This window comes from Sorex araneus, chromosome X, assembly GCF_027595985.1.
Source record: "Sorex araneus isolate mSorAra2 chromosome X, mSorAra2.pri, whole genome shotgun sequence".
Taxonomy (NCBI): Eukaryota; Metazoa; Chordata; class Mammalia; order Eulipotyphla; family Soricidae; genus Sorex; species Sorex araneus.
Genome location: NC_073313.1, coordinates 86,659,820 through 86,687,492, shown reverse-complemented (window position 1 = coordinate 86,687,492; position 27,673 = coordinate 86,659,820). Strand labels below are relative to the sequence as shown.

Below are 27,673 nucleotides of genomic sequence, written 5' to 3'. Positions count from 1 at the left end.
GTGCACCCACAGTCAGACCTCACCTCAAGCGAATGCCCAGACTCCTCTGAGTGGGCAGCACCTTTGCAAGCGGACAACCTGACTTCCAGAGCTGAAAACTAACATCAGACAAACTGGGTGCCACGGCACAGTCCAACTAGAGCACCCAGGTCAGTCGCACTGAGAGCCACCGTGTGTCTGAGGGACGGCTGTGACTTTCACGGGGCACCAGTTCCAAGATATATACAATGCTTTAGTCCCTCCGCTGCTCTTACCATCTTTGTTTCTTTTTAAATTTAGGGGGGCACACCCAGTAGTGCTCAGGGCTTACTCCTGACTCTATGCGTGGGCGGGTGTCACTCCTGGTGGGCTGGAGGACCGTATGGGATGTTGAGGACCAAACCTGGGTTAGCCTCATGCCAAGGCAAGCATCCTACCCACCGTACTATCACTCTGGCCCCTGGGAAGTGAGCTCTTAAGATGGTAAGAGCAGGGCCGGGATGATAGCACAGCGGATAGGGTGCTAGCCTTGTACTCGGCTGATTGGGGTTCAGTCCCCAGCATCCCATATGGTCCCCTGAGCCCTGCCAGGAATGACTCCTGAGTGCAGAGTTGGGAATAAGCCTTCAGCACCACCAGCTGTGTCCCCAAGACAAGCAACATCTACATTTTTCTCTCTAAGGAGCCCTGGCACAGAGCAAGAGGGAAGGAAAGAAAGAATTGCTGCTCAGTTGTTCAAGGTGACAGTTTTTCAGTCACTAAGGGATGCCTCCTTTGAGCGAAGAGAGTGCTGAGCCTTCTGCCCTCTACACCTTAAACTCCCTCTACTCTGGAATTTTTGATCAAATACAAGTGGGAAGAAGATTGAGGTCATTCCTCCCAGTACTCACACTTTCTTTTACCAAAAATATTTTTTAAAAGAACTGTGATTTACAAATTTATCGATAGTTGAATTTTAGGCCTATAGTATTTCAACAACAATCCCACTACCAGTGTCAACTTCCCACCACCAGTGTTCCCATGCTCCCCCACCCCCACCTGCCACCTCGACAGTACGTTACCGAGTTCTATGGTTGTCGCTTAGACCTCGTGCTTTCGGTGTTGTTGAGTCTGTGCTTTGGGTATAAAGCTGCACCACTCTTCCACGTCACCCATAAACCGGAAGCCCCTGACCCTTGACCCCTAATCCCCCATTACTTTCCTTTCTCATCTTCTTCCTTCCCCACCTTAATTTCTTTCCTGCTTTTGTCCTTCTCCTCCCTATACTCAGGGGTCAAGGGTGATCTAGGTATCCCCCTCCTTGACCACATTCTATTTCCTTCAATACTCACCCTTTCTGCCAAGAGCGCAGGCCAATTCGCTACCAAGGAAGCCTCCACCGATAACCGTAATTGACTTGACTTCTCGGGAAATCTTCTCTAAGGTTCTAAAGTCTCCAATCTGCAGGATCACATCAGTTTAGTCTACTGATGCCCCAAAGGGCCAGAGGATGGTAACAAAAAATACTTGCCTGGAAATTTTTGACAATGGCAATTTGTTGACAAAAATCTCCATCTAAAACAGCAGCTCGGTAATAGCCTCGATGGTATTGATGTAAATTTCATTCTTCATGAGAAAACTGGTTAGCAACCGTGGCTTTCAAGTGGGGGAAATTTTGTCTCCTCTTTCCCAGAGGGACCCTGGGCAAAGTCCAGAGCCATGTTCTTTTTCCTTTTGCTTTATTTCGGGGCCGCATTCAGCAGTGCTCAGGGCTTACTCCTGGCTCTGTGCACAGGGGACACTCTTGGCAGTGCTCAGGGACCATAGGCAGTGCCCGGGATGGAAGCAGAGTTGGCTGTGTGCAAGCCAAGTGCCTTATTCACTTCACTACACTATCTGTAGACATCTTTGCCTGCCACAAAAGGGAGCCGTCCACTGCAGCTTGTAGGCATCTACTAAACATCCTGCAATGTCTGGGCAGCCCCTGTAGCAAACAATTATCTGGCTCCAAATGCCAACTATGCTGAAGGTGACAAACTATTCTAACAAGAACTTACATGAGCTGGAGAGACAGTGCGGGGGATATGGTGCTTCTGTTGCATATGACTCAACCCCCAGCACTGCATATGGTGCCCTGAGCACCACCAGGAGTGAGCACAAAGTCAGGAGTAGCCCCTGAGTTCTGTCAGTTATGGCTCCGCTCCCCACCAAAAAGCGTTTTTGCTTTTTGGGTCACACCTGGCGATGCACAGGGGTCACTCCTGGTTCTGCACTCAGGAATTACTCCTGGCAGTGCTTGGGGGACCATATGGGATGTTGGGAATTGAACCCAGGTCGGCCGCGTGCAAGGCAAATGCCCTACCTGCTGTGCTATCACTCCGGCCCCCATAAAGCAATTTTAAGAAGAGTACAGGGGTTGGAGTGATGGTACAGTGGACAAGGCACTTGTCTTGCATGTGGCAACCTGGTTTCAATCCCTGGTATCCATATTTTCCCTCATAACCTTCCAATAGTGACTCCTGAGCGCAGAACAAGGAGTCAGCCCTGAGCACTGCCCAGTGTGTCTCAACAACAACCCCCCCCCAAAAAAAAAAACAGAAGAGCACATATCTTTTCAAATATGCACTAAGGGTGGCCCATGAAATTTCAGCAGTTATCACAAGCATAATGTTAAGCAGCAACACCCCCTCCACCTTCCTTCCCCACTTTGCTCTTTTCTTCCTAGAGTCTCCACAATAGCACTTACTGTGAAATTTGTCAAGAGGCTATGGAGGCATTTCAATGACTCAAAGGCACCAGAAAAAAAAAACAACTATTGCAGGGCAACTGGAAGGAATGATGGCCAGCAATAAAAACACAGCATGTATTTTTTTTTTCTCCCAGGAGCTCACAACCCTTGAGTGAGGAATTTGAGGTGTAAAGAGAGGAAGCGACTCGTGCAAGGCCAGCTAGCAAGCCCACTGAAAAGCCAGGAATAGGAGTTGGGTGTCCCAACTCCTGGGTGGGTACATTCTGCTCCCTCTTCCAACTCAACTCAATGAAAGCACTAAAGCAGACAGTTACCTTTCTGAACAGGGTTGTTCTACTCTTCACCTCTGCTCCAGCCCTATCGATGGCAGACAGACTTCTTGGAGTGCCTCCTAGAAAAGAAGAAAAGGCAAAGCCCTTTAGCACAAGCAAGAGCCAGGCCAAACAGTGACCCCCTCGGCAGCGGGGCTGTGCCACGCGTGCTTTCACCTCGGCCGCACGGTAGGCTTTCAATAGTTCCCACTGAGAATCACTCTTCACGAAGCCTGCCCTCCCCTGGATGGCCACCTGGCGCCTCAGCCTCTCCTGTTTTCTTTGAGGATTTACCGGGAGTGCGTGGCTCCAGTTTGTTTACGTGCCCACGTCAGTCCCTTCTCTGGACTACTGATTGGAATTGCAATGGACTCCCCCAAGGGTCTGTCGCTTTCAGGGGAGAGAGCAGAGGGCGAGAGCTAAGCCAGCAGGCAAGGGGACAAAGAGGCAATCCTCTTCAAGAGCCATCCGTGCCCTCTTCGGGATGGAAAGCAAGACTCATCCAGATGGGCCGCAGTGAGCTGCCATTGCACCAAGACAAGACCTTTGCCACTCCTGAGAGTTGGGGTATTGCTGTGTCTTGGATTAAGTAAGGACTTTTTGGGGGGTGGGGGTGTTGTTTATTTGTTGTTTTCACGCTCAGGTTTGACTCCTGGCTCTGCACTTAGGAATTACTCCTGGTGGGCTCCTGGGGCCATATGGGATATCGGGAATCAAACCTGGGTTGACCACATGCAAAGGCAGCAAAGCAAGCACTCTACCTGCTGTACTATCACTCATGCCCCGGGCCTTTCTTTTGGGTCTTGGGGCCACACCCGTGAGGTGCTTAGGACTTACTCCTGGCTCTGTGCTCAGGCATCACTCCTGGCAGGCCTTGGGGGACTCTATGGGGTGCTGGGGGCCTAACCCAGGTCGGCTGCAGGCAAGGTAAGCACCCTCCCCGCTGTACTGCTGCTGGAGCCCTGAGGTCAGGAATTCTACAACAGAAGTGGGAGGAGCTGGATCAGGGAAGAGCCACGGCCAGGAACACTCACCCGTCGCAATCAAGCACTTCTCATAGGTTATCTGGGAACCATCATTGAGTCTCACCATGTTGCCTCTCACATCCAGCTGTACCACCTGATGCGTACACACAAGAAGACATAAAGCTGAGCCAGCCTGATAGTTACCTGAGCTATGACCGATGCAGGTCACCTTCTCAATTTATTACTGTATCACTGTCATCCCATTTCTCATCAATTTGCTCGAGTGGGCACCAGTAATATCTCCATTGTGAGACTTGTTGTTACTGTTTTTGGCATATCGAATACACCATGGGTAGCTTGCCAGGATCTGCCATGTGGGCGAGATACTCTCGGTAGCTTGCCGGGCTCTCCGAGAGGGGCAGAGGAATCGAACCTGGGTCGGCCACGTGCAAAGCAAAAGCCGTACCCGCTGTGCTCCAATTAATGACACAATTTATTACTATTATTGTTACTACTACTACGATTATGGGTGAGTTTTTTATTTTAGACCACATCTGATGGTGCCCAGGGCTGGCTTCTTGGCTCTGTGCTCAAGGTTCACTCCTGGTGGTGCTTGGAGAACCATACATAGTGCCAGGGATTGAACTGGGAGGGGCCACATGCAAAGCCAGTACATTACCTCCTCTACTGGGTCTCCCGCCTTTAAAGCTTACCCTTTTCTTAAAAAAATTCTTTTCTAGTGATAGCATAGTGAGTAGGGCATTTGCCTTGCATGTGGCCAACCCAGGTTCGATTTCTCCGCCCCTCTTGGAGAGCCCGGCAAGCTACCCGTGGTATATTCAATATGCCAAAAACAGTAACAACAAGTCTCACAATGGAGACGTCACTGGTGCCTGCTCGAGCAAACTGATGAGCAACGGGATGACAGTGATACAGTGATATTTTAAAAAAAGTTGTTCACAATGATTATTCAATATTCTAACACCAATCCCACCACCATTTCACTTTCCCACCATCATTATTTCCAATTTTCCCAACCACCACCCAAGACTGCCCCAGAGCAGGCCCTAAATGATTTATTTTGTATTGCTTGCTATGAATAATTTGCTAAAAATGATCCAAAAAGATTTCCTTAATTATTTAGGTCCTGCTTTGGGGGCAGGCTTTGGGGGTCGGGGTGGAAACATTTGAAATACGGTGGTGGGAAGGTGTGATGGTGGTGGGATTGGTGTTGTTATAGTAAATGTAGTAAATTATTGTGAACAATCATAGAAAAAAATCCAAAAGAGTTTTCCTTAGAAGAAACTGTGTGAAGGTGCTGGAGTGATAGCACAGTGGGTAGGGCATTTGCCTTGCACGCGGCCGACCCAGGTTCAATTCCCAGCATCCCATATGGTCCCCTGAGCACCGACAGGGGTAATTCCTGAGTGCAGAGCCAGGAGTGACCCCTGTGCATTGCCAGGTGTGACCCAAAAAGAAAAAAAAGAAAGTGTGTGAAGATTGTTGTATCTTCCCCTGAAGCAAGTAAGCCCTTGTATAAGAGATTACTAACATGTAAAGCTTGTGTGTTAATATTTTCTTAATCAAGATTAGTTGCCTTCTACTTTACATCCCATCCAATGTAAAGCTCGTCCTTTTGTTTTCTTTTTTCCATGGGGGAGGAGAAGGTTGGGGCTACACCTGGCAGGCGTTATTCCTAGCTCTGCATTCAGGAAGCACTCTTAGAGGTGCATGGGGGACCATATGCGATGCTTGGGATGGAACCTCAGTCGGCCATGTTCAAGGCAAAAGCTCTATCTGCTATACTATCTCTTTGCCCCCCCTACACCTCACCCTTTTCTGTTAATCACCCCCTTCCCTTTGCTACTGTCACACGCACACCACTGCACGGCACTGCTTTCATTGGGGTGTTTGCAAATATGCTGGCTGTGGCTTCACTCCTCAGCTGGAGTACTTGCCAGGGGAAAAAAATTCACCATTTTACTTTATTTTTATTTTTTTTATTTTTATTTTTTTTGCTTTTTGGGTCACACCCGGCGATGCACAGGGGTTGCTCCTGGCTCTGCACTCAGGAATTACCCCTGGCGGTGCTCAGGAGACCATATGGGATGCTGGGAATCGAACCCGGGTCGGCCGCGTGCAAGGCAAACGCCCTACCTGCTGTGCTATCGCTCCGGCCCCCATTTTATTTTAAAGTATACCATCCTGTGGTTTTTAGTATAACCACAGGGTTGTGCAGCTCCTTCCAAAACATCTGGAAGCAGCGGTCTCTAGAAGAACCTAATCTGCTGTCAGCACAAGGAGACTTTGTTCCTTGGGGCAACAGGGATGAGGAGGATGGCTCCCAAAGGCTCCCGGGAGGCCCCCGGGCTCCGCCCGCCACATCTCAGCCAACTGGTTCAGTAGTTCAATGTGAGGCTCCAAGAATGCGGTGCTATGGCAACAGGGATTACCAGCTTTACACCTGGCAATGCCTGGGGGACCATATGGTGCCAGGAATCAAACTGGGGTTGGCACAGCATGCGCACTTAACCCTGGACAATGTCTCCAGGCCCAAGAAATAGTCCTTAGGCTAGGGTGACCCCAGCACCATAGATGGTCCCAACAGCTCAAACAGGAATGATCACTGAGCTCAGAACCAGGAATAAGCCTTGAGCACCTTTGGCTGTGATCCTCCCAATCTATAAATACATACATACATACATACATACATACATACATACATATATACATAAATAAATAAATAAAAGAATCTATTTCTGGAAACCAGAGAGATAGTTACAGTGCTTAAGGCACTTGCCTTGCATGGGGCCAACCTTGACTCAATCCCCGGGTGTATATGCTTTACTGAGCACTGCTTAGACCGAGCTCCAAGCACAGATCTGGCAGTAGCTCTTGATCACTTTGGGCGTATGGCCCCAACCCATCCCACTGTCAAAATAAGAGAATAAACAGCAGTCTATTTCTGGGTGATCACCGATACTAGTTTCTGGTATCTAAACTTTCTTTAGAGGGCATCGTCTCCTAAGCAGGCAGCAGCAGAGTAAGTCACTACAAGGTCAAAATCCCTGCCTGGTTTGAGGAAACGGACACAAGAGGCTGTCCAGATGGGCTCTCTGAAACTCTTCCTTCTTTCTTTCTTCTTTTTTTAATTTGGGTCACACCCGGTGATGCACAGGGGTTACTCCTGGCTTTGCACTCAGGAATTACACCTGGCGGTGCTTGGGAGGACCATATGGGATGCTGGGAATCGAACCTGGGTTGGCTGCGTGCAAGGCAAACACCCTACCCGCTGTGCTATGACTCGAGCCCCCTTTTCCTTCTTTCTAAACAGCTCTTCTCTAGCCTCAGCAATGGGGGTGAGGAGCTGGGCATCACCTGGTGGTGTTCAGAGCTTACTCCTGGCTCTGGGCTCATGGATCACTCCTGGCAGTGCTCTGGGGATCCTATGTGGTCCTGGGGATCAAACCAGGGCTGGCTGAGTACACGGCAAATGCCTTAACCTCTGCCCTACCTCTTTGGCCACAACTTCAACATTTTGATAGGACGCGCTCCCTAAAGTCACGCCTTCACTGGAAACTCGAAACTTTGCCAAGGATTACTGATGCAGAGACTTCTAGCTCACCCCTACTCCTCCCTCCAGGAGATGGGTTTCACAGTCTCCAGACCTGCTCAGCTTTCTACTACTGTTTCCAGATTATTGATTTTTTTGTGTGGGGGGTATCATGGAGAGCTATTTTATTTAATGTTATATATTTCTTAATTTTTTTCGCTTTTTGGGTCACACCTGGCAATGCACAGGGGTTACTCCTGGCTCATGCACTCAGGAATTATTCTTGGCGGAGCTCGGGGGACCATATAGGATGCTGGTAATCGAACCCGGGTTGGCCGAGTGCAAGGCAAACACCCTACCCGCTGTACTATTGCTCCAGTCCTCTATATTTCTTAAATTTTATTTCCTTTGGTTTACAACACTACTAATAACGGTTCCTCATGGTGCTTCTAGATTCTTATACCCTCAGCTCCCAAGCCCAAAGACACTATTATCCGGCCATCCCCTGGCCATACTTCCTCCCACAGAAATCTTGGAAGCTGGTCCACACCTTCTCTCTGAATCACATCAAACTACTGTCCTCCCAGAAACCTTGACTTGGGCTGGAGTGACAGAACAGCAGGGAGGGCGTTTGCCTTGCACACAGCTGACCTGGCTTTGATCCCTAGCATCCTATATGGTCCCCTGAACAGAAGACTGGTTAAAGAAACTTTGGTACATCTACACAATGGAATACCATGCAGCTGTTAAGAGAGATGAAATCATGAAATTTGCTTATAAATGGATAGACATGGAGAACATCATGCTAAGTGAAATTAGTTAGAAAAGAGAGGGACAGACATAGAAGGACTGCATTCATTTGTGGAGTATAGAATAACATCACATGAGGCTGACACCCAAGGACAATAGATACAAGGGCCAGGAGGATTGCCCCATAGCTGGACTGCTTCAAAAGCGGAGGGGAGAAGGCAGATGGAATAGAGAAGGGAACACTAAGAAAATGATGGCTGGATGAATCAGTTGGCGTGGGAGATGTGTGCTGAATGTAGATAATGGACCAAACATGATGACCTCTCAGTGTCTGTGTTATAAGCCATAATGCCCAAAAGTAGAGAGAGAGTATGGGGAATATTGTCTGCCATGGAGCCAGGGGGAGGGTGGGAAAGGTGGGTATACCGGGGATACTGGTGGTGGGGAATGTGCACTGGTGGAGGGATGGGTGTTTGATCATTGTGTGACTGTAACCCAAACATGAAAGCTTGTAACTATCTCACGGTGATTCAAAATTTTTTTTAAAAAAAGAAAATAAGTGAAGCCATTAGATGAGATCTTCCTTGGTTACCCAACCCATGAATAAAAAACTTTACTATTGTGACCAGGAGGCAGTACAATGGGTAAGGCGTATGCCAGCATCCAACCTGGGTTAAACTCCTGATACCGCATGGGTCCATAAGTATCACCTGGTGCAACCTGGAAGCCTCCGAGTACCACTGGGTGTGGCCCTGGAGACCCCAGCACTGCTGTGATGGCCCAGGGATCGCCAGCACTGCAGAGTCTCAGCAGCACTGCATCGTCGGGTCCTTACCCTGAAATGATGGTACAGCTGGCTGAGAGTCATCAGCGGGGGACCGGAGCGATAGTTCAGCGAGTAAAGCGGTTTCTTTGCACACTGCCGACCCGGGCTTGATTCCTGCCTCCCACACCACCCCTCTGGTCTCCTGAGCCCTCCAGGAGTGATGCCTGAGTACAGAGTTAGGAGGAAACCCTGAGCACCCTGTGGGTGTGGCCCTCAACCAAAAAAAAAAAAAAAGCAATGGCCAGTAGGTGGCCCTAGGCTTCCTGAGTACCAAATGGGAGGCCTCCTCCTCCCCCACAAAACAATTTTATTTCCTTTCTTCTAGCTTTTGGGATGAGACGTCATCTCTGTTCTGTTTCTAGCCTTGGACCTGCCATCCCTTCCCTCTCCCACAACCTTCCTCGGTGAGCCACCCACTCATGCCCCCTCTCCCGCCACCTCTTGCCTTGCAGCCCACCAGCATGCCTCTGTCTGTCGGGCGCATCCCGAAAGGCCTGCCATTGGTTCTCTGTCCTGTTCTAGCTTCTGTCCAACTGCCATCTACCTCTGTGCCTTTATGCCGTTTGCAAGAGTCATCTCTTTTCTAACTCTGCAATGCCAAAAATGAGTCAGGCATTTCCTAAAACATGATCATGCTGTAAGATTCTTTTTTCGTTTGTGTTTTGGGTCACACCCAGCAATGCTCAGGGGTTAGTCCTGGCTGTGCACTGAGGAATTACTCCTGGTAGTGCTTGGGGGTACATAGGGGATGCTGGGGATCGAACCTGGGTCAGCTGCCTGCAAGGCAAATATCCTTCCCCCTGGACTATCGCTCCAGTTCCTGCTGGAAGATTCCTGGGCCTCGCCCTGCAATGTGTGTGTTGCAGAGGGCTGGGGGCGGGGAAGAGGATGGCTACGCAGTGCTGGGGATCAAACTCTGACCTCTCACGTGCAAAGTACTCACTCCCAGCCCTTTGTGATCATCCCCTGGATTCTGCAATGGGTCATTTTCATAATTGTGCTGCTTGCCTGGTTCTTCTGCTGTAGGGGCTGGGGAGACAGCTCAAAAGGTTGAGTACATACTTGGCATGTGGAAGGTCCAGGATCGGTTCCCTGCATCACATGGTCCCCAAGTAATATACTGGGAGTGACCCCCCAAAAAACCCAGGCTCTCTGCTACACTGACCTGCACAACACATCCTCCTTGAAACTCTGATGTGGCCCTTTCCCAGGATTCTTCTCATACTCACTGGCCTTGTACACTGCAATCTGCTTTGTGAAGTCATTTGTTTTGTTTTGTCTTGTTTTTTTTGAGGAGTTAGCCCGGTGGTGCTCAGGGCTTACTTCAGGCTCTGTGCTCAGAGTGCTCTCAGAGAACCATATATTATAGGGCTAGGGACTGACGCTGGGTTAGGTACATGCAAAGTAAACCCCATAAGCCTTCTACTGTCTCTCTAAGCCTCTTTTTTTAAATGTGCTTTTTGCGTCACACCAGACAATTGGGTTACTCCTGGCTCTACAATCAGGAATTATTCCTGATGGTGCTCAGGGGAGCCTCTGAAATGTCAGGGATTGAACCCAAGTCAGTTGCATGCGGCAAATACCCTCCCCACTGTCCTATCGCCCTGACCCCCAAACCTCTTCTTTTTTCTTTGTTTTTAGTTTTTGGACTATACCTCCTGGAGCTCAGGGCAGACTCCTGACCTTATACTCAGGGATTACTCCTAGTAGGAACCACATGGGGTGCTGGGAATTGAACCCGGCTCGGCTATGTACAAGAGAATTGCCTTACCTACTGTACAATCTCTCTGACCCCAAAGGGTGGACCTTCTGTGTTATCTGCATAAGAAAATACTTATAACATGTCTCATTACCAGCTTGTCTACAAAAACTACAGTTTCTCTGCCTAAAATATCCCTTCCCAGAGAAGTGGGTCTATCTCTCTTATAGAGCAAGGCTTCCACTCCTGCTCAGGATTCTGCCTGATCTGGGCTTTACTACTTCCAGTAACCCGTCCTGCCTCTCTACTGCGATATCACCATCAGTTTCCAAACACTATCTAACAACCACAGTCTAAGAAACTGTCCCATTAACAAAATCAAAATACAGAAATGCAAAAACCTCCTCCTAGGGGCAGAAGCGATAGTACAGCAGCAGGTAAAGCACTTACCTTGCACACCAATGTACACTGGTGTTTGATCCCCGGCATCCCGTAAGGTCCCCTGAGCACCACCAGGTATGACTCTTGAGTGCAGTGCCAGGAGTAACCCCGAGCATCGCTGGGTGTGGCCCCCAAACAAAACAAAACAACAACAAAGCAAGCCTCCCTGGATCTCGAAAAGACATGCCTGGATCCTTTTGCTATCTTGCATAATGGATAGCGCCTGTCATCACTAACAGCATAGATGGGTGGGTGGAGAATAGTAGGAAGGACAGAAGCACAGGCCACAGGAAATAGCTTTGAGGGTCACCCCAGTGATTTTGACTTCCCTGGGAAAGTTTAGCTGGCAAGATACTCTGGAATTTGAGCTCAGTTCTTTTTCCTCAGAAAGACCAACTCTGCTGTGTGGACTGGCAATACTAAACATAAAACGATTAAATTCTCATTTGATGGAAGACGGTAAACCAGGCAGATACAAATGGTAGCAGGCCACCAAACTACTTGTCCCCATGCACATGTACATGGGACCTGACAAAGGAAGCAGCCCACTAGCTCACCTTCTTCCCAGTGAGGACGGCTACGCCACCATTTTCAATGTGAGGCAGGTCCTGAGCAGAGACGTAGAAAGAAGGTGGCTGGAAATATATGCTGCACAAAGAAGAATAGGAAAATGTCAGATGCACTTGGGACAACTATCAACCCCCACCCGCGTGGAGGTGGTAAAACTCTTTCCATCTTCCTACTGCAGCACAGTTCTCAGTTTCTGTTGCTTTAGGCTGTCTGTTATACCCTACTGTGTTTCTTTATATTATAAACAATGGTGGTGCCTAAAATAAATTAAAAATAAATCTGAGGGGCACAACCAGTGGTGTTCAGGGCTCCGCCGGGTTTGGTGATTGCTCCTGGTGGTGCTTAGGTTATTATGTGGTGCCAGGGATTGAACCCAGGAATTCTGCATCTATTACAGCCCTTTGAGGTAAATACTTGGTCAACACAGTAGAAATTTAGACCAGTGGTTCTCAATTGGGGGCAACTAGCCTATCTGGCAATATCTAGAGATATCTCTGGCTATAGGAACTTGGGGGAGGGATGCTATTGTTACCTAATAAGTAGAAGGTGGGTATGCTGTTTAATATCCTATAATTCCCTAGCCAGTCCCTAAATCAAGGAATTATCAAGCTCCAAATGGCAACAGTGGGGCCAGAGAGACAGCACAGTGGGTAGGACACTTGGCTTGTACTCAGCCAACCTGTATTCAATCTCTGGCACCACATATGATCCCCCCAAGCTGTATTATAAGTGAACCCTGAGTACAAAGCAGGAGAAAGCCCTGAGCACTGCTGCATGTGGCCCAAAAACAAAGTCATGAGAGCTAGTACCGTGAGTCAGGCTCTTGTTTTGCACACAGACAATATGGTGCCTGGAGCTCACCAGAAGTGAACCCATGAAGTCAGAGCCAGGAGTAAGCCCTGAATACCCCAGGTGTGGAGAGATAGCACAGCAGGTAGGGCATTTGCCTTGCATGTGGCTGACCCAGGTTCGATTCCTCCGTCCCTCTCGGAGAGCCCGGCAAGCTACTGAGAGTACCCCGCAAGTACGGCAGAGCCTGGCAAGCTACCCGTGGCATATTTGATATGCTAAAAACAGTAACAAGTCTCACAATGGAGGCGTTACTGGTGCCCACTCGAGCAAATCAATGTACAATGGGACGACAGTGCTACAGTGTGACCCCAGGTGTGGTCTCCAAACAAATTAAAAATGTAAACAGTGCTGAGGTTGAGAAACCCTGTGCTGGATTTAGGGTCGCTTCAAACTGATAACAGAGGAACATTCAAAGAGCTGGTATTCCTCAAGGACAGCAGAGACAAAGGACCAGGATAGCTGGTCCATGGATCGAAGCTTGCCACAAGTTGCAGGGTTTGGGTCAGGCAGTTAGAACAGACACAGAACTATGACAATGATAGTTAGAAATGATTGCTCTGGACAAGAACTGAGTCCTGAAAGGAGATAAAGGGACAAATACCAACCTTTCAGTACCTGTACTGCAAACCATAATGCCCAAAAGGAAAAAGAGGGAGCGAGCGAGTGAGAGAGAGAGAGACAGAGAGAGAGAAAGTGCCTGCCATAGAGGCAGGCTGGGGACAGAGGGCTGGGGAGTGGAAGGAGGGAGACTGGGGACACTGGACATTGGTAGTGGGAAATGTACACTGGTGGAGGGATGGGTGTTGGAACATTGTATGAATGAAACCTAATCACAAAAGCTTTGTAACTGTATCTCACAGTGATTCAATAAAAAAGAAAAGAATCACCAGAAGGGGCTGGGACAATAGTACAGTGGGAAGGGTGTTTGTCATACATACTGCTGACCCAGGTTCTACCCGCAGCACTCCCCATATGGTACAAGAAGTTATATATCCAAAGCACAAACTCAACAACGCTGGGGCTGGATCGACAGTACAGCGGGTAGGACATTTGCCTTGCACGCAGCCAACCTGGGTTCAATCCCCAGCATCCTATATGTTCCCCTATGCACTAGGAGTAATTTCTCAGTGCAGAGCTAGGAGTAATCCCTTAGCATTGCTAGTTGTGACCCAAAAAAGCAAAAATCAAAACAAACAAACAAACAAACTCAACAATGCTGAAAACATGAGATTATAAGTGAAACCACTGAACTTGGTAATGTGCCTGTCAAGGTGGCAGGTGTTAGTGGGGAAACTGTTGGTGTGAAATGTACACTGGTGAAGGGATGGGTGTTGGAACATTCAGTATTACTGAAACCCAATCATAAAGAACCTTTTTACTGCATCTCAGTGATTCAGTAAAAAAAAAGGAAAAAAAGGAGCTGGTATTCACATGCTCGCCCAAATAAACTATCCAGAACGGGCCTTAACCATGAGATAATTAAGAGCCAGTTAACATAATTGGAAGCATGTAACCTGCTAGGGAATGAAACATGAGAGTAGGGGTGAAGTAAGCAGGTGAATAAGTACAACTTTGTCCATTATCAAAGGGATCACCATAGAGGGGGCCAGAGCAACAGTACAGTGGGCAGAGTGCTTGTCTTACATGCGGCTGACACCAGTTCAATCCCCAGGACTTCATATGGCCCACCTGAACACCACAGGGAGTGATTCCTGAGTATAAATCCAGGAGCAACCCCTAAGCACAGCTGGGTGTGGCCCCCAAACAAAACAAAACCAAAAAAGGAAGGGATTACTAATGGGAAAAACTGCAACCCAAGTAACTTTGACTAGAATCAAGAAAGTCAGGAGACCTTGCGAACTAGATTGATGTGGTTACCAGAATCTGGTGAGTGACCACCAGTCACAGTCAGGTCATCCCGCCCATAGACTGCCCAGAGTCCCTGCAGAATGCTGACCCATTCTAGGCTGAACTGAAGTTGCCCTGGAGGCCCGGTTTCCTGTAAGTAAACCCACCTTCGCTCTTTTCCATTCCACTGTCTGAATCTCAGTGTCTTGGTGACGTTTGGATCGTCTGAAAACCACAGTTCTTTCGAAAGAGGGGGTCGCATGTATGGCAGCTCAGGGTCTTCAGACACAATTAGTACCTTCAGATACCAAATAATGATGCTTGTCAGAGGCAAAGCAGTAAGTGGCATAGGTCAAAGAGGGGTCACTTTGGCTAAGTACTCAGAGACCATGTTGAAACGCCTTACCCTGGCCCCAGGATCCCGGGCCCGGATGGATCTGGCTGCAGCAAAGGCAGCAGTGCCACCACCGATGAGCAGGAATGGAGCATGACTTGGTACTCGGACCTGAGGAATTGAATCTCCTCCCGGAGCTGTTAGCAACAGACCACAGAGAGTGAATTGCCATATTCTCTGATGTCACCATGGGGAAAACCACCCGGCACAAGTCTCAATCCTTTACAGTAAAGACAGAAAAATATCATACCAACAATAATCTGAACAAACTTCACAGTATCCGCATGGGACAGGAAAAGCAGTATCCCTTTCTCTTTTTTTTTGCTTTATTTTGGGGGGTCACACCCAGCGATGCACAGGGGTCACTCCTGGCTCATGCCCTCAGGAATTACCCCTGGCAGTGCCCAGGGGACCATATGGGATGCTGGAAATCAAACCCGGGTCGGCTGCGTGCAAGGCAAATGCCCTACCCACTGTGCTATCACTCCAGCCCCAGCAGTACCCCTTTCGAGTGAGAAGGGAAAGATACTTTCCATCCTTCCCCCAAAAGAGATGACGGGTCATGATGCACAGACTCATAAATAAATCTCAAAAGATATGAACAAATTGCAGAGATGCTTCTGTACTCTGCACCAGATTAAGTTGTCTGGGGCACCTGGGAGGGAGGGGGCGGGTGAGCCTACCACCCACCCACACAGAGCCCCGGCAGACAAAACTATCCACACTCCATAATCTCTGCCGTGCTCTTGGTTGGACTTCACTACTCAGGATGAGTCTCATCCAGAAATTGATCGGTTCAAAAACTCAGGTATGTGGGTTTTGTGACTGAAATCTCCAGGCTCACATGGAGTTGGGGGATGAGCTACCTCCCCATATCTCCCTGTACTTCCAGAAGCCTGGTGGTCACACACATTAACTGCCTTTGGTGCCAAATAAACTCACTAATCAGCCATGATCCAGGGACTCAGAAGTCCCTGGAGAGACTCAAGAAATTGCAGAGATGCTTCCAGACCCCGTGCCAGTTTCTGTCTTGGCACCCAACGTCACCATCTCGTTAAAAATTTAACTCCGGGGCTGGAGTGATAGCACAGCGGGTTGGGTGTTTGCCTTGCACGCGGCCCACCCTGGTTCAAATCCCAGCATCCCATATGGTCCCCTGAGCACTGCCAGGGGTGATTCCTGAGTGCATGAGCCAGGAGTGACCCCTGTGCATTGCTGGGTGTGACCCAAAAAGCAAAAAAAAAAATTAACTCCATCTGTATTACCCCATTCAAAAATTTTGAATTCATGGAGCAACATCTCAAACTCTACCACCATTGATAAACCAGGAGTAGCACGCCACACTGGATGGGATATAAAGTAGAGGGCAACCAATCTCAATTAAGAAATTATAAACATATAAGACTTAAAAGGTAACAGCATGTTAATAATCTCTTCTACAAGGACTTAATGGCTCTATGGTAAGCTACAAAAATATTCACACACCACCTTATAAGGAAATATTTTTTCATTACTTTTAGTGAATTATAACAAGCAATATAAAATATTCATGGCCTGCTATCGGTACAGGCTTGAGGGGTGGTTGGGAAAATTGGAAATAATGGTGGTGGGAAGGTGTACTGGTGGTGGGATTGGTGTTGGTATACTGAATGTGATAAATCATGAATAACTTTATAAAAAAACTGAAGCACTAACATTGAACAGAAAATGCATTTGTTAGATTTAGCATTTCTAAGTTTTACTGCATTCTCAGTATGATTTCTTCAACAGTAGGCCTATACATCTTCAACTGAGTAATTACTTGTATTTAAGCTCAATGGCAAAATATGATTCTACTCAAGCACTCACATAAGGTCAAATTTGGAAGTCATAGACTTAAAAAGCCACATTTGGGGCTGGAGCGATAGCACAGCGTGTAGAGTGTTTGCCTTGCACGTGGCCGACCCGGGTTCCATTCTCAGCATTCCATATGTTCCCCCAAGAACCACCAGGAGTAATACCTGAGTGCATGATCCAGGTGTAACCCCTGTGCATCACCAGGGGAGACCCAAAAGGAAAATAGAAAAAGCCACCATCTCTACAAAGGATTCCCCTCTCTAGGTTCCCAAAGGCAGGGAAAGACTCAACTCTGTAAGCTGTGCAAAAGCCTCCAGGCCTCTCAGCTTTAAGGCTAGTGAGACCAGGCAGGAGGCTCGAACAACCTGTAGAAGTCAGGATGACTTCAGGAAAGAGACAGATTTGAAAACACTCTGGGATAAACCTGATGCTCAGCTTCTTTCCATTTCTAGCCCAGTCCCCAAAAGATAGCCAACCCTGAAATGTTTAACAATAGTCAAAGGATCCTCGCAATAAAAAGCTCAGAGAAATATGAAAAAAAGAGATGATTTTGCCAATTCTGTTCATTTATTAGTCTGTTAGAACTAGCACCTTGCTTAAATGTTTCTGAAATATATTAGTGAGCACATAGAGAGTACATATCAGGAGGATCCTGCCCTCCCCATTAATTTCCTAATTACAACCAGAAAATAGCAAGTTCAGTTTCACCCTTTGTTAGCAATAAACGGGGAGCAAGCCCCGGAGGTCAATTGGGGGTAATTATACAATGATCAAGAATAAAGCAGGATTATTTGAAGAAAGCAATGTGAATCACCCACACAGAGCTGTGGGGCTCATTAAAGGATTAAAACAGTCCTTTCTAAAAAAATCAAGCCAGTTATGTTGGATGGAATTGACAGCTATGGCTCTACACTTTATAAAAAATACATCTTTAACTTGACAAAAAATGCAAAATACCAAGGGGAAACAAAAAAGAGCAAAACAATGCCCCCTTGTTGAAAAAAAAGGCCTCTATATCTTTGCTAATAACGTTCCTCACCAAACCTGTCTTTTAAATTTAATATTCATTTCATTGCCTCATAGGAGTGAAAAACAATGAACCATAATGACCACTAATTTTTTCTTTTTTTTCTATTTATTTAAAGGCAGGGGCAAACTGGCACTGCCCATGGCTGACTTCGGCCTTGGCTCAAGGATCATTCCTGGAGGGTCCTAGGGACCCATATGGGGGGGTGACAGGGATCTAACTCCAGTTGGCCACCATGTGCAAGGTAAGTGCTCTACCCGCTCTGCTCTCTCTCCAACCCCTTATTTTGATTCTCAAATCCCAAATTCCAATCAAACACCTGAACAAATTGAACCTTGATCTGGGGCAATATAATAGCTTCCAGAATTTACAATCTCGCCCTCATTACAGCTAAAGGATATATGAAAAGCTGATTATAACTTTCCCATCATATACTGCATCATAGATTTGAAAATCATACTCACCAGATAATGCAGCCATTTTCTGTTTCTCTTCCGGGGTCAATCCTAAGCCTGAAATTCTTTCATTATATCTCTTTTTGTTATCTTTTATAGTTAGGTAGGCCTGTGGGTTCAAACACGAAGATTTTATTTCATTATGCAACTTGCACATACCACACGAGATATCATCATCTTTCAACTTAAATGAGAAGCGATTGTCTACATATAGTTAAAACCACGAAGGCAGAATAATTTTCTTTTCTTTTTTTTTTCTCTTTTGGTATTTGGGCCACATTCAGTGGCGCTTGGGGCTTACTCTGAGCTCTGGCTCTGAGATCCTGGCAGGGCTGGGGACCTTATGGAGTGCAGGGCATCGAACCTGGGTCGGCTGCAGGCAAGGCAAGTGCTCTACGGCTATACTCTTTGGCCCTCAAAATGATTTAAGAAGTATAAAAACATTGATTTTTGTGTAATAATGATAACTGTGTAATTATTTGGTGTGGAAAGAATATAGATAAGAGAGAAAAATGTTACAGATTTCCATAGGCTTTATATAAAGAATTTTCCTCACATTTTATTGAGATGTTGTACCTAAAGATAAAAAGGAAAACATTTTATTTTTTTTTTGCTTTTTTTTTTGGGGGGGTGACACCCGGCAATGCACAGGGGTTACCTCCTGGCTTTGCACTCAGGAGTTACTCCTGGCGGTGCTCAGGGGACCATATGGGATGCTGGGAATCGAACCCGGGTCGGCCGCGTGCAAGGCAAACGCCCTACCCGCTGTGCTATTGCTCCAGACCCAGGAAAACATTTTATACTAGAAGAATCAAACACCAGGAAGAGCTGAACTTTACAAAAGGGGCTTGGGACTAGACTAGATATTAGCTGTGAAGCCAATCAGTGTGGCCCTCGGTAAGAAGCCATGCAGAAGCTTTCCTGATAGGGGTTTTAAGCATATGGATGCTCAGATTATCAGGAAACATGGTTGACTACATCTTAGTTGTGAACTATCCATCCTTTTACAGTTCAGATATTTAACTAAGGGTGAAAGATCTTGCTTATATATTGGATCTATTTCAAACAGAACATTGTCTCTATCCTTTCAACTGAAAGTGGGTACGCCTTAGTCTTACGAGTAGTTTATTTGTTGTTTTAAATACACAGCACTAGAGTTATTAGGGATATGAAAAAGTGCTAATTTTAAGTATATTGCTCTTGCTTTTTCTTTTTTCTTTTCTTTTTGAGTCACACCTGATGATGCACAGGGGTTACTACTGGCTCATGCACTACTCCTGGCGGTGCTGGGGGGACCATATGGGATGCTGGGAATCGAACCCGGGTAAGCCGCGTGCAAGGCAAACTGTGCTATTACTCCAGCCTCTGTTATTGCTTTCTCTTATCCCCTGGGTTGAACAAGAAAAGAATTTAAGTGAAATGAAATCCCAGTTAATTAACTGCAAGTGAAAGATGAAACACAGTCTGCAACTATTTCTATGGCCCTCGCCCCTTAGAGAGGGGCCATTTGGCAATTAGGAGCCTGAACCTTGAGACATGAACCTAAAACTTATGAGCCTAGAAAAAGCCAACCTCTGATATAAATGATCTAGAAATATAAGAACTGTATATTGAAGGCCGGAGCCATAGTACAGTGCGTAGGGTGCTTGCCTTGCACATACCCGACCCAGGTTTGATCACCAGCACCCCATACACATCTCTGAGCCCTGTCAGAAATAAACCCTGAGCACAGAGCCAGGAGTAACCCCTGCTCATTGCAAGCTGTGGACCCAAAATACAAATAAGAACTGTATGTTGAGGGGCTGGAGCGATAGCACAGTGGGTAGGGTGTTTGCCTTGCACGCGGCCGACCCGGGTTCGATTCCCAGCATCCCATAAGGTCCCCTGAGCACCCCCAGGAGTAATTCCTGAGTGCAGAGCCAGGAGTAACCCCTGAGCATAGCCGGGTGTGACCCAAAAAGAAAAAAAAAACTGTTTGTTGAAAAGCAATGCTATTCCTTGAATTTACCACGGACTTCATAAAAGAAACTGAACTCAAGTAACCTTCATTTTAGGAAGAAAGCTTTTCTTTTTCCTTTTTGGATGTGGAGGATTGAGCCCAATGCCTCATACGTTCAAAGCAGGTATGCAAAGCAAGCTCTACCGCCGAGCCACATTCCAGGCCTAGGAAGGACATTTTTAAAAAATCTTGGCATTGGACATTATATTCAAGTCCAGCATTTACCCATACCTAAATGTTTTTTAAATTTTAATGTTTTATAGGGGGAGAAGTTGGCCACACCCAGTGGTGCTTAGGGCTTACTGCGCATGCTCTGCTGCCAGGGACAGAACCTAGGTCAGTTACAGGTAAGGGAGGTGCCTGACTCGCTGGACTTCTTGTTTTTTTAAAGTAGAGGCTCTCCGAGTGATGCTTGGCCTGCATTGTGAGTCTGATGGTTAGCTGCTCAGGCCTGGCAATGAGATGGTGCCTCTGCTTGGTGGTGCTGGGAGTCACTGGGGCCATACCCAGTGTATTTTGGGGGTCACCACTGTGATACCCAGAGATGCTCAGGGAACCACAGTGCCAGGGATAAGACTAGTAGTCTCAGATCTTGAGCTATCTACCTAGACCCTAAATATTATTCTTTTATTTAAAAAAAGGAAGGTAGGGCCAGAGTGATAGTACAGGTTGAATTTTCGAGCACCGCCAGGAGTAATTGCTGAGTGCAGAGCCAGGAGTAACTCCTGAGCATCGCTGGGTATGACCTTTCCCCTCACCCTGAAAAAAATTACTTTAAAAACGCTTGAAGGGGGGCTGGAGCGATAGCACAGCGGGTAGGGCGTTTGCCTTGCACGCGGCCGATCCAGGTTCGATCCCCAGCATCCCATATGGTCCCCTGAGCACCGCCAGGAGTAACTCCTGAGTGCAAAGCCAGGAGTAACCCCTGTGCATCGCCGGGTGAGACCCAAAAAGCAAAAAAAAATGCTTGAAGGGATGGAGTGATAGTATAGTGGGTAGGGTGTTTGCCTTGCATGCAGCCACCCAGTTTCAACCCCGGTATACCACACAGTCTCCTGAGCACTGCCAAGAATAACCTCAGAGTACAGAGCCAAGAATAACCCCTGAACAATGCCAGGTATGTCTCCAAACCCTTCTTCTGTCAAATAAACAAAATAAAAAATTAAAAAGGCTTGATCTGATCAATAAGAGTCCATAGGGTCGGGGCTGGAGCAACAGCATGGCGGATAGGGTGTTTGCCTTGCACACTGGTCGACCTCGGGTTTGATTCCCAGCATCCCATCTGGTCCCCTGAGCACCACCAGGCATAATTCCGGAGTGCAGAACCAGAAGTAACCCCTGAGCATCTCTGGGTGTGACCCAAAAAGCAACAACAACAACAACAAAAGAGTCAAAGGGTCATGTTCAAAGGGATATCCAAAAATAGCCTCAGGGCTGGAGTGACAGTAGAGTGGTAGGTCATGTACCTTGCACAAGGTGGACCCAAGTTCGATTCTGGCATCCCAGATGGTTCCCCGGACACTGCTAGGAGTAATTCCTGAGTGCAGAGCCAGGAGTAATGCCTGAGCACCGCCAAGTGAGGTCCAAAATAAAAAAAACAAAGTAAAAAAATAGCCTCAGCCCTCTTACACCTTTGAACAGCTTCACACAAGAGAGGAAGAGCAGACCACAAAATAACATGAAATAGGGGCTGGAGCAATAGCACAGTGGGTAGGACGTTTGCCTTGAACACTGCCAACCCGGGTTCGATTCCCAGCATCCCATATGGCTCCCGAGCACCACCAGGGGTAATTCCTGAGTACAGAGCCAGGAATAGTCCCTGTGCATCGAAGGGTGTGACCCAAAAAGCAAAAACAAACAAACAAACAAAAAAGAAATATCTTGAGGTTTAAGTGAGGACAGGACATAAATGACTTTGTCATAGATTTATTTACCTGTAGATACATGTATTTTTATATTTCGTTTTTAAGTAAATGTTCTTATGTAAAAACAAGTTTAGAGACATATTAAACATTTGCCTTTTTTCTAGGTATTTTGGTAGCCCCACTTTGCAATTAGCAAAAGATTTACAATTTAGTGATGTGAAAACCGATCACGTTAATAAATAATCATACATTTATGAAAATTAATAATGGAGATTCTTATTCTTTTCTTTTTAATTTTTGGCTTCTGGGCCATACCTAGTGATACTCAGGGCTTACTCCTGGCTCTGTGCTCAGGAAACCGTATCTGGTGCTGGGGTCTAAACCTGGATCAGCCACATGCAAGGCAGGCAGCTTAAGCCCAAGCCCTGAACTATCGCTCTTGTCCTTGAATTCTGATTTTTAAAATTCTGATTTTAAGTTAATAGATGGGCTGGAACGATAGCACAGCAGTTGGGCGTTCACCTTTCATGCGGCCGACCCGTGTTTGATACTTCCGCTCCTCTCGGAGAGCCCGGCAAGCTACTGAGAGTATCAAGTCCGCATGGCAGAGCCTGACAAGCTACCCGTGCATATTGGTAACAATAAGTCTCTCAATGAGAGACGTTACTGGTGCCCACTCGAACAAATTGATGAGCAACAGGATGACAGTGACAGTGAAGTTAATAGATCTCTTGAGATTAAATAGTTTTGGGGGTGGGGACCTCAGCCACCATATATCATGTCTTTCTTTTTTATTTTGTGAGTGACTTGGAGACACCTGGTAGTGCATGGCAGATACTCTCAGCTCTATGCTTGGGGGTTGCTCTCAGTGGTGCCTGGGGGGACCTTCTGGTGCTGAGGATTGAACCAAAGTTGGCCACACACAAGCACCTCACTCTCTGTATTACCTCTTTGGTTCCAGGTCAAGTCCTTAATGATATAAAGCATAATATAAAGCTCCAAAGTAGGGTCTGGAGAGATAGTACAATAGGTAAGGTACTTGCCTTGCATGCAACCACCTGGATTGTATTCCAGGTATCACATATGGTTCCCTGAGCCCAGAGCCAGGAGAGATTCCCTAGGCACAGAGCCATAAGTAAACCCAATAAATTAGTTCAGTAACCATTATATGTAGACAAAAGCTTATCATTTCACCTAAAACCACTGTAATATAGTAGCCTTATTGTCACCAAGGTTGGATTAACACAGAGGGCAATGAGGCATTTAACTGAATGGCTTGAGAGGATCTTGTACTTCAATGATAATTCTAAGGTGGGGGAATGCAATAATGACTGGCCTTGTCCTATGGTCTGACATCAAGAGATTTGCCTGGCCAGCTCTGTGGAGACCATCCAACTCTGGTTCAGCAACATAACCAGAAGTTAAATAGGTTTACATTGTTAGAAAAAGATCAGACACAAAGACTTCACATCTACTATTGAATGAATGGGTTCGAAGAGGTGGGGGGAAAGCTGAGAGAACTATCAAATCGAAAAGTGAAGACTCGGAAGGTAGTATCTGAATTGCAAATAAGAGGCACTTAAGAAAGCATACTACATGACTGTGTTAGCTTGGACCACTTCAGCCACTAGCTTGACTAAATTAGTGATGACAAAAGGGACACTGACAAATGAATTGGCTTTGAAATAGAGTCTGGGGCAGGGTGGGAGGGGGGATATTGCAATTTCTATGGCTCTTTGCACCTCCTCTGCAGCATTCAATAAAATGCCTTTTCACCATAAAAGAAGGTTAATTGTTTCTCAAAAAACAGGTTGTTGTACCTAAAATGATTCATGTGGGGCTAGAGTGATAGTAGGACATTTGCCTTGCACAACAGTGGACCATTCTGGACATCCCATATGGTCGCTGGAGCATCGCCAGGAATAATTCCTGAGTGCAGAGCCAGGAGTAACCCCTGAGCATCATTGGGTGTGACCCAAAGAGCAAAATAAATAAATTAAATTAAATGACTCATGTTTTCTCTCTGACACTGTCTTGTTAGGTACACAGCACTAAAGCGCAATGTAATTTAACATGAATTCAAAAACAAAGTGGGAAACTGGCAGAAGTTTTAAAGGGCTAGTAATAACCATTAAATAGATGCTTTTTTAGATATATCTCAAAAAAGTTCATCAGTCCAGAAGAAAGAGATTTGAGCATCCCCACTCCCCCAACCCACAGTGACTAACAATGTCCCTTAAAAAAATCTGTAGAAAGCACATGCTGTGAATATTTCACTGTGTTCTAATGGGTCAAGTTTTCATTAGTGACATGGTCTCACCCCACCCTGCCCCAAAAATATATTTTAGTGTAAACATCTTACATAATAAACTCCTGCCCCAGTGACTGTTGCTCCTACAATTAAGAAGTACACTAGGTTGCTGCCATCTTTCCCAGAAGCACCTGTGGACGCTAGTGATCTAGAAGGGGACCGGAGGTGATGACACTGCGCAACTGTAGGTAAAGATAGGGCCAAGACAGAAACAAAAGGGAAAGAGAAAAAGCACTAAGAATTAATGAAGAAACATTCAACACAAAGGCAGGGAAGCATTTTTGGTTACCCTGTGCTTAAAAAGGCGGGGGTGGGGAGGAAGGCTGCTCGCTCTTGATTTGGAGAATATTTTCCTCAATATCTGCTATCTTAACTCTAATTTGATTTAAACTCATGCATCTGAAAGTCAGGTCAGCAATGAGGATCTAGGTAGTTTCCAAGAACACTCAGGTCCCTTATTTTCTCTTTTAAGACTCCGGATCCAGGAGGAAAAAAAAAACACAAACAGGTAAGTTCCTGGTCTTGTCTTGCAGAAAGAATTAAAATTGTACTGGCAGCCTACCGTTTACTTACTTACTCGCAGTAAGTAAAGCAGCTTCCTTCAATCGAGGGTGTTACTAGGTGTTAATCTAACTTGGTTCATTCAACCTTACATGATCCAACTTTAGAATGATCTGCTTAGTCACAGCAAAGCCTGCCAACCAGGAAAAGCAAACCAACGCCTGCAGAGTCATTCCTGTGACCAACTAAGCTGATCAGAGTTCATTTAAGGAGATAAAAAGGGTATTAATAATACTTCTGGAGCAGTTCAAATCGTATTTCTCACCTCAGACATTCTAAAACTGTAGATATTCAGCCTACATCTACAATGTAGTCTTTGGTGAGATTCAGGGACAGGTTTTCCTTTTAGGAAAAAAATGTTTTTTTTTCCCTTTAGGAAAAAATGGGGTTTATATTTTTCCCTTTAAGGCAAAAAACACATTTTTTTCCTTTTAGGAAAAACTGTTCAGTACTTTGGATTGAAGACTGTTGTGTTTTTCTGCTTATTCTAAGTCTAACTGGAGCTGAGTATTTTGACAATGGGGTCAAAACCATATATTGTACTAAGGGGCTGCAATGAAATTTGACCGTATGTGGTTCCTGTGTCACATACATCCAAGGGCACAGGTATGATTTGGTGGGTGAGTAACATCCAAGAAATCACAACGGCTTTCAAGAAAAGAGAAAAAAGACAAATCAAAAGAGCAGAGATTGATCAACATGAGATTACATTTCAGTCATTCCCAAGTTGGCTCTCATACGATATTAGACAGTAGGCGCTTTAAAGAAAGACTTGTGAAAACGTTTTCGAAAGGAGAAAGGAAAATTAGTTGCACAAATTTTAAAAGCAGAACAGCACCGAGTCTATTAAAGGGAGCTGTTTGGCAGCTTCTGTTCACAAGCTGCTTTTCTACTTACATATCCACCAGCTCCTATTGTTGATAAGCCCATAATAAGGACTAACACAGAATTATCGATTTTGCCCCCTGGTGCACCAGAGCTAGCCATTTGTCTTGTCATCTGGAACTCTAGAGGAACATGCCATCGCTGGAGCAAGTTGCCTAAGGAACATAATTTATTAAGACACACACACATACAAAAATAAAACAGTTAATACATTTTTATGACTAACTTTGATGCATTGTTACAAATACTTACTGCCCACTGGGCTGCATGAGATGCTCACTGTTACATGTTAAGGGGGGGAAATCATCAAAACTGTACAGAGAAGTATGACAAATACTGAAACGCACGGTCTAAGTTGCTGGAGTGTTTAAGGGTATGATGATTTGATAGTGTCCAGAGTGGAAAATTCTAGCTTCCAGAAGAAATAATGCCAAAACAATTTGCCTATTTCATCAAAAATTTCTCTCTTCGGGGGCTGGAGCTATAGCACAGCAGGTAGGGCATTTGCCCTGCACACGGCTGACCCGGGTTTGATTCCCAGCATCCCATATGGCCCCCCAAGCACTGCCAGGAGTAATTCCTGAATGCATGAGCCAAGAGTAACCCCTGTGCATCGCCGGGTGTGACCCAAAAACATACAAACAAATTCTCTCATCTCTTCACCATAAATGAAGTAAATACAGAGATATGAGGAAGAAGATAGGAAAAGCAATGACAAGTTTCTTGGGACATTAGAACTACCACTTAAGGCCTAATCTAAATATCTTGCTCAAATTTGGCATAAAAATCACGAGACTCTGGAACACAATGCAATCAGGCCAGCTCAATCTTTTGTGAAAAATAATGTGTCCTGGAAGACAGAAATGTTAGAGTCCAAAGGAAGACAACTAAGAAAAAAATTTAAATGAATTATCACCATGACCAAAATGAACTTTGGATATTTTTCATGGAAAAATGTGAAACATCATCAACAACTTGGCTCTGATTCTCCCAAAATTATAGAAAGATTATGCCGATGTAAAGCCATAGGGTTTTGCCATAATCTGCTGATCCTAACAACAGTCATATGGGAATATAGAAGAGTTTCATAGATTTGTGAAGCAAAGGCTCAGTACCTTCTTGACTTGTGATAGTTTGTTCACTAGGTACTTGGAACAGCAGTTAGCAAACTTTGTTCCTCTGACGGACCCAATTCTTTCATAGCTTTGTGGGCCGGAGGGTTGCTGTTGCAACTCTTCAGTTGTTTTGGAGTTTTTTTTGCAACTCTTCAGTTTTACTGCTGCCTCAAAGCAGTCACAGATCAGATACCAGAAAATGAAGCAGACTGTGAGCCAATAAAACTTTACATATGGATATTAAAATGTGAATTTCAGGGGGCTGGAGCAATAGCACAGTGGGTAGGGCGTTTGCCTTGCACGCAGCCAACCCGGGTTCGATCCCCGGCATCCCATATGGTCCCCCAAGCACTGCCAGGAGTAATTCCTGAGTGCAAAGTCAGGAGTAACCCCTGAGCATCGCTGGGTGTGACCCAAAAAGCAAAAAAAAATGTGAATTTCATATCTGACCCAATTTTTTTCAGCAAACCCCCAAATGTAAAGATGATTCTTAGCTCAAGGACAAACAAAAACATATGGATTTGGGGCTGGAGCAATAGTACAGCGGGTAGGGCGTTTGCCTTGCACGCTGCCCACCCGGCTTCAATTCCCAGCATCCCATATGGTCCCCTGAACACTGCCAGGGGTAATTCCTGAGGGCAGAGCCAGGAGTAACCCCTGTGCATCGCCAGGTGTGGCCCAAAAAGCAAAAATACAGCTACAA

The 27,673-nt window shown here is 46.1% G+C and overlaps 1 protein-coding gene across 4 annotated transcripts in view; it reads right to left on the bottom strand.

The window, feature by feature from the left end:
- The window catches only part of AIFM1 (apoptosis inducing factor mitochondria associated 1), a 62,929-nt gene that overhangs the window by 23,676 nt on the left and 11,580 nt on the right, over window positions 1-27,673 (bottom strand). For 3 of the 4 annotated variants that reach the window (XR_008627300.1, XR_008627301.1, XM_004606357.2), the window contains exons 2-9: window positions 25,868-26,010; window positions 18,244-18,343; window positions 14,929-15,053; window positions 14,690-14,820; window positions 11,810-11,900; window positions 4,053-4,137; window positions 3,022-3,098; window positions 1,311-1,419 (exon numbers count right to left, since the gene is read on the bottom strand). Coding sequence is in view for 2 of the 4 variants with exons in the window: in XM_004606357.2 (XP_004606414.2) it covers window positions 1,311-1,419; window positions 3,022-3,098; window positions 4,053-4,137; window positions 11,810-11,900; window positions 14,690-14,820; window positions 14,929-15,053; window positions 18,244-18,343; window positions 25,868-26,010 (861 nt within the window). In the remaining 2 variants the exon portion in view is untranslated. Of the gene's footprint in view, window positions 1-1,310; window positions 1,420-3,021; window positions 3,099-4,052; window positions 4,138-11,809; window positions 11,901-14,689; window positions 14,821-14,928; window positions 15,054-18,243; window positions 18,344-24,460; window positions 24,592-25,867; window positions 26,011-27,673 lie in introns of all 4 variants that reach the window. The other variant, XM_004606358.2, reaches the window with a different exon arrangement.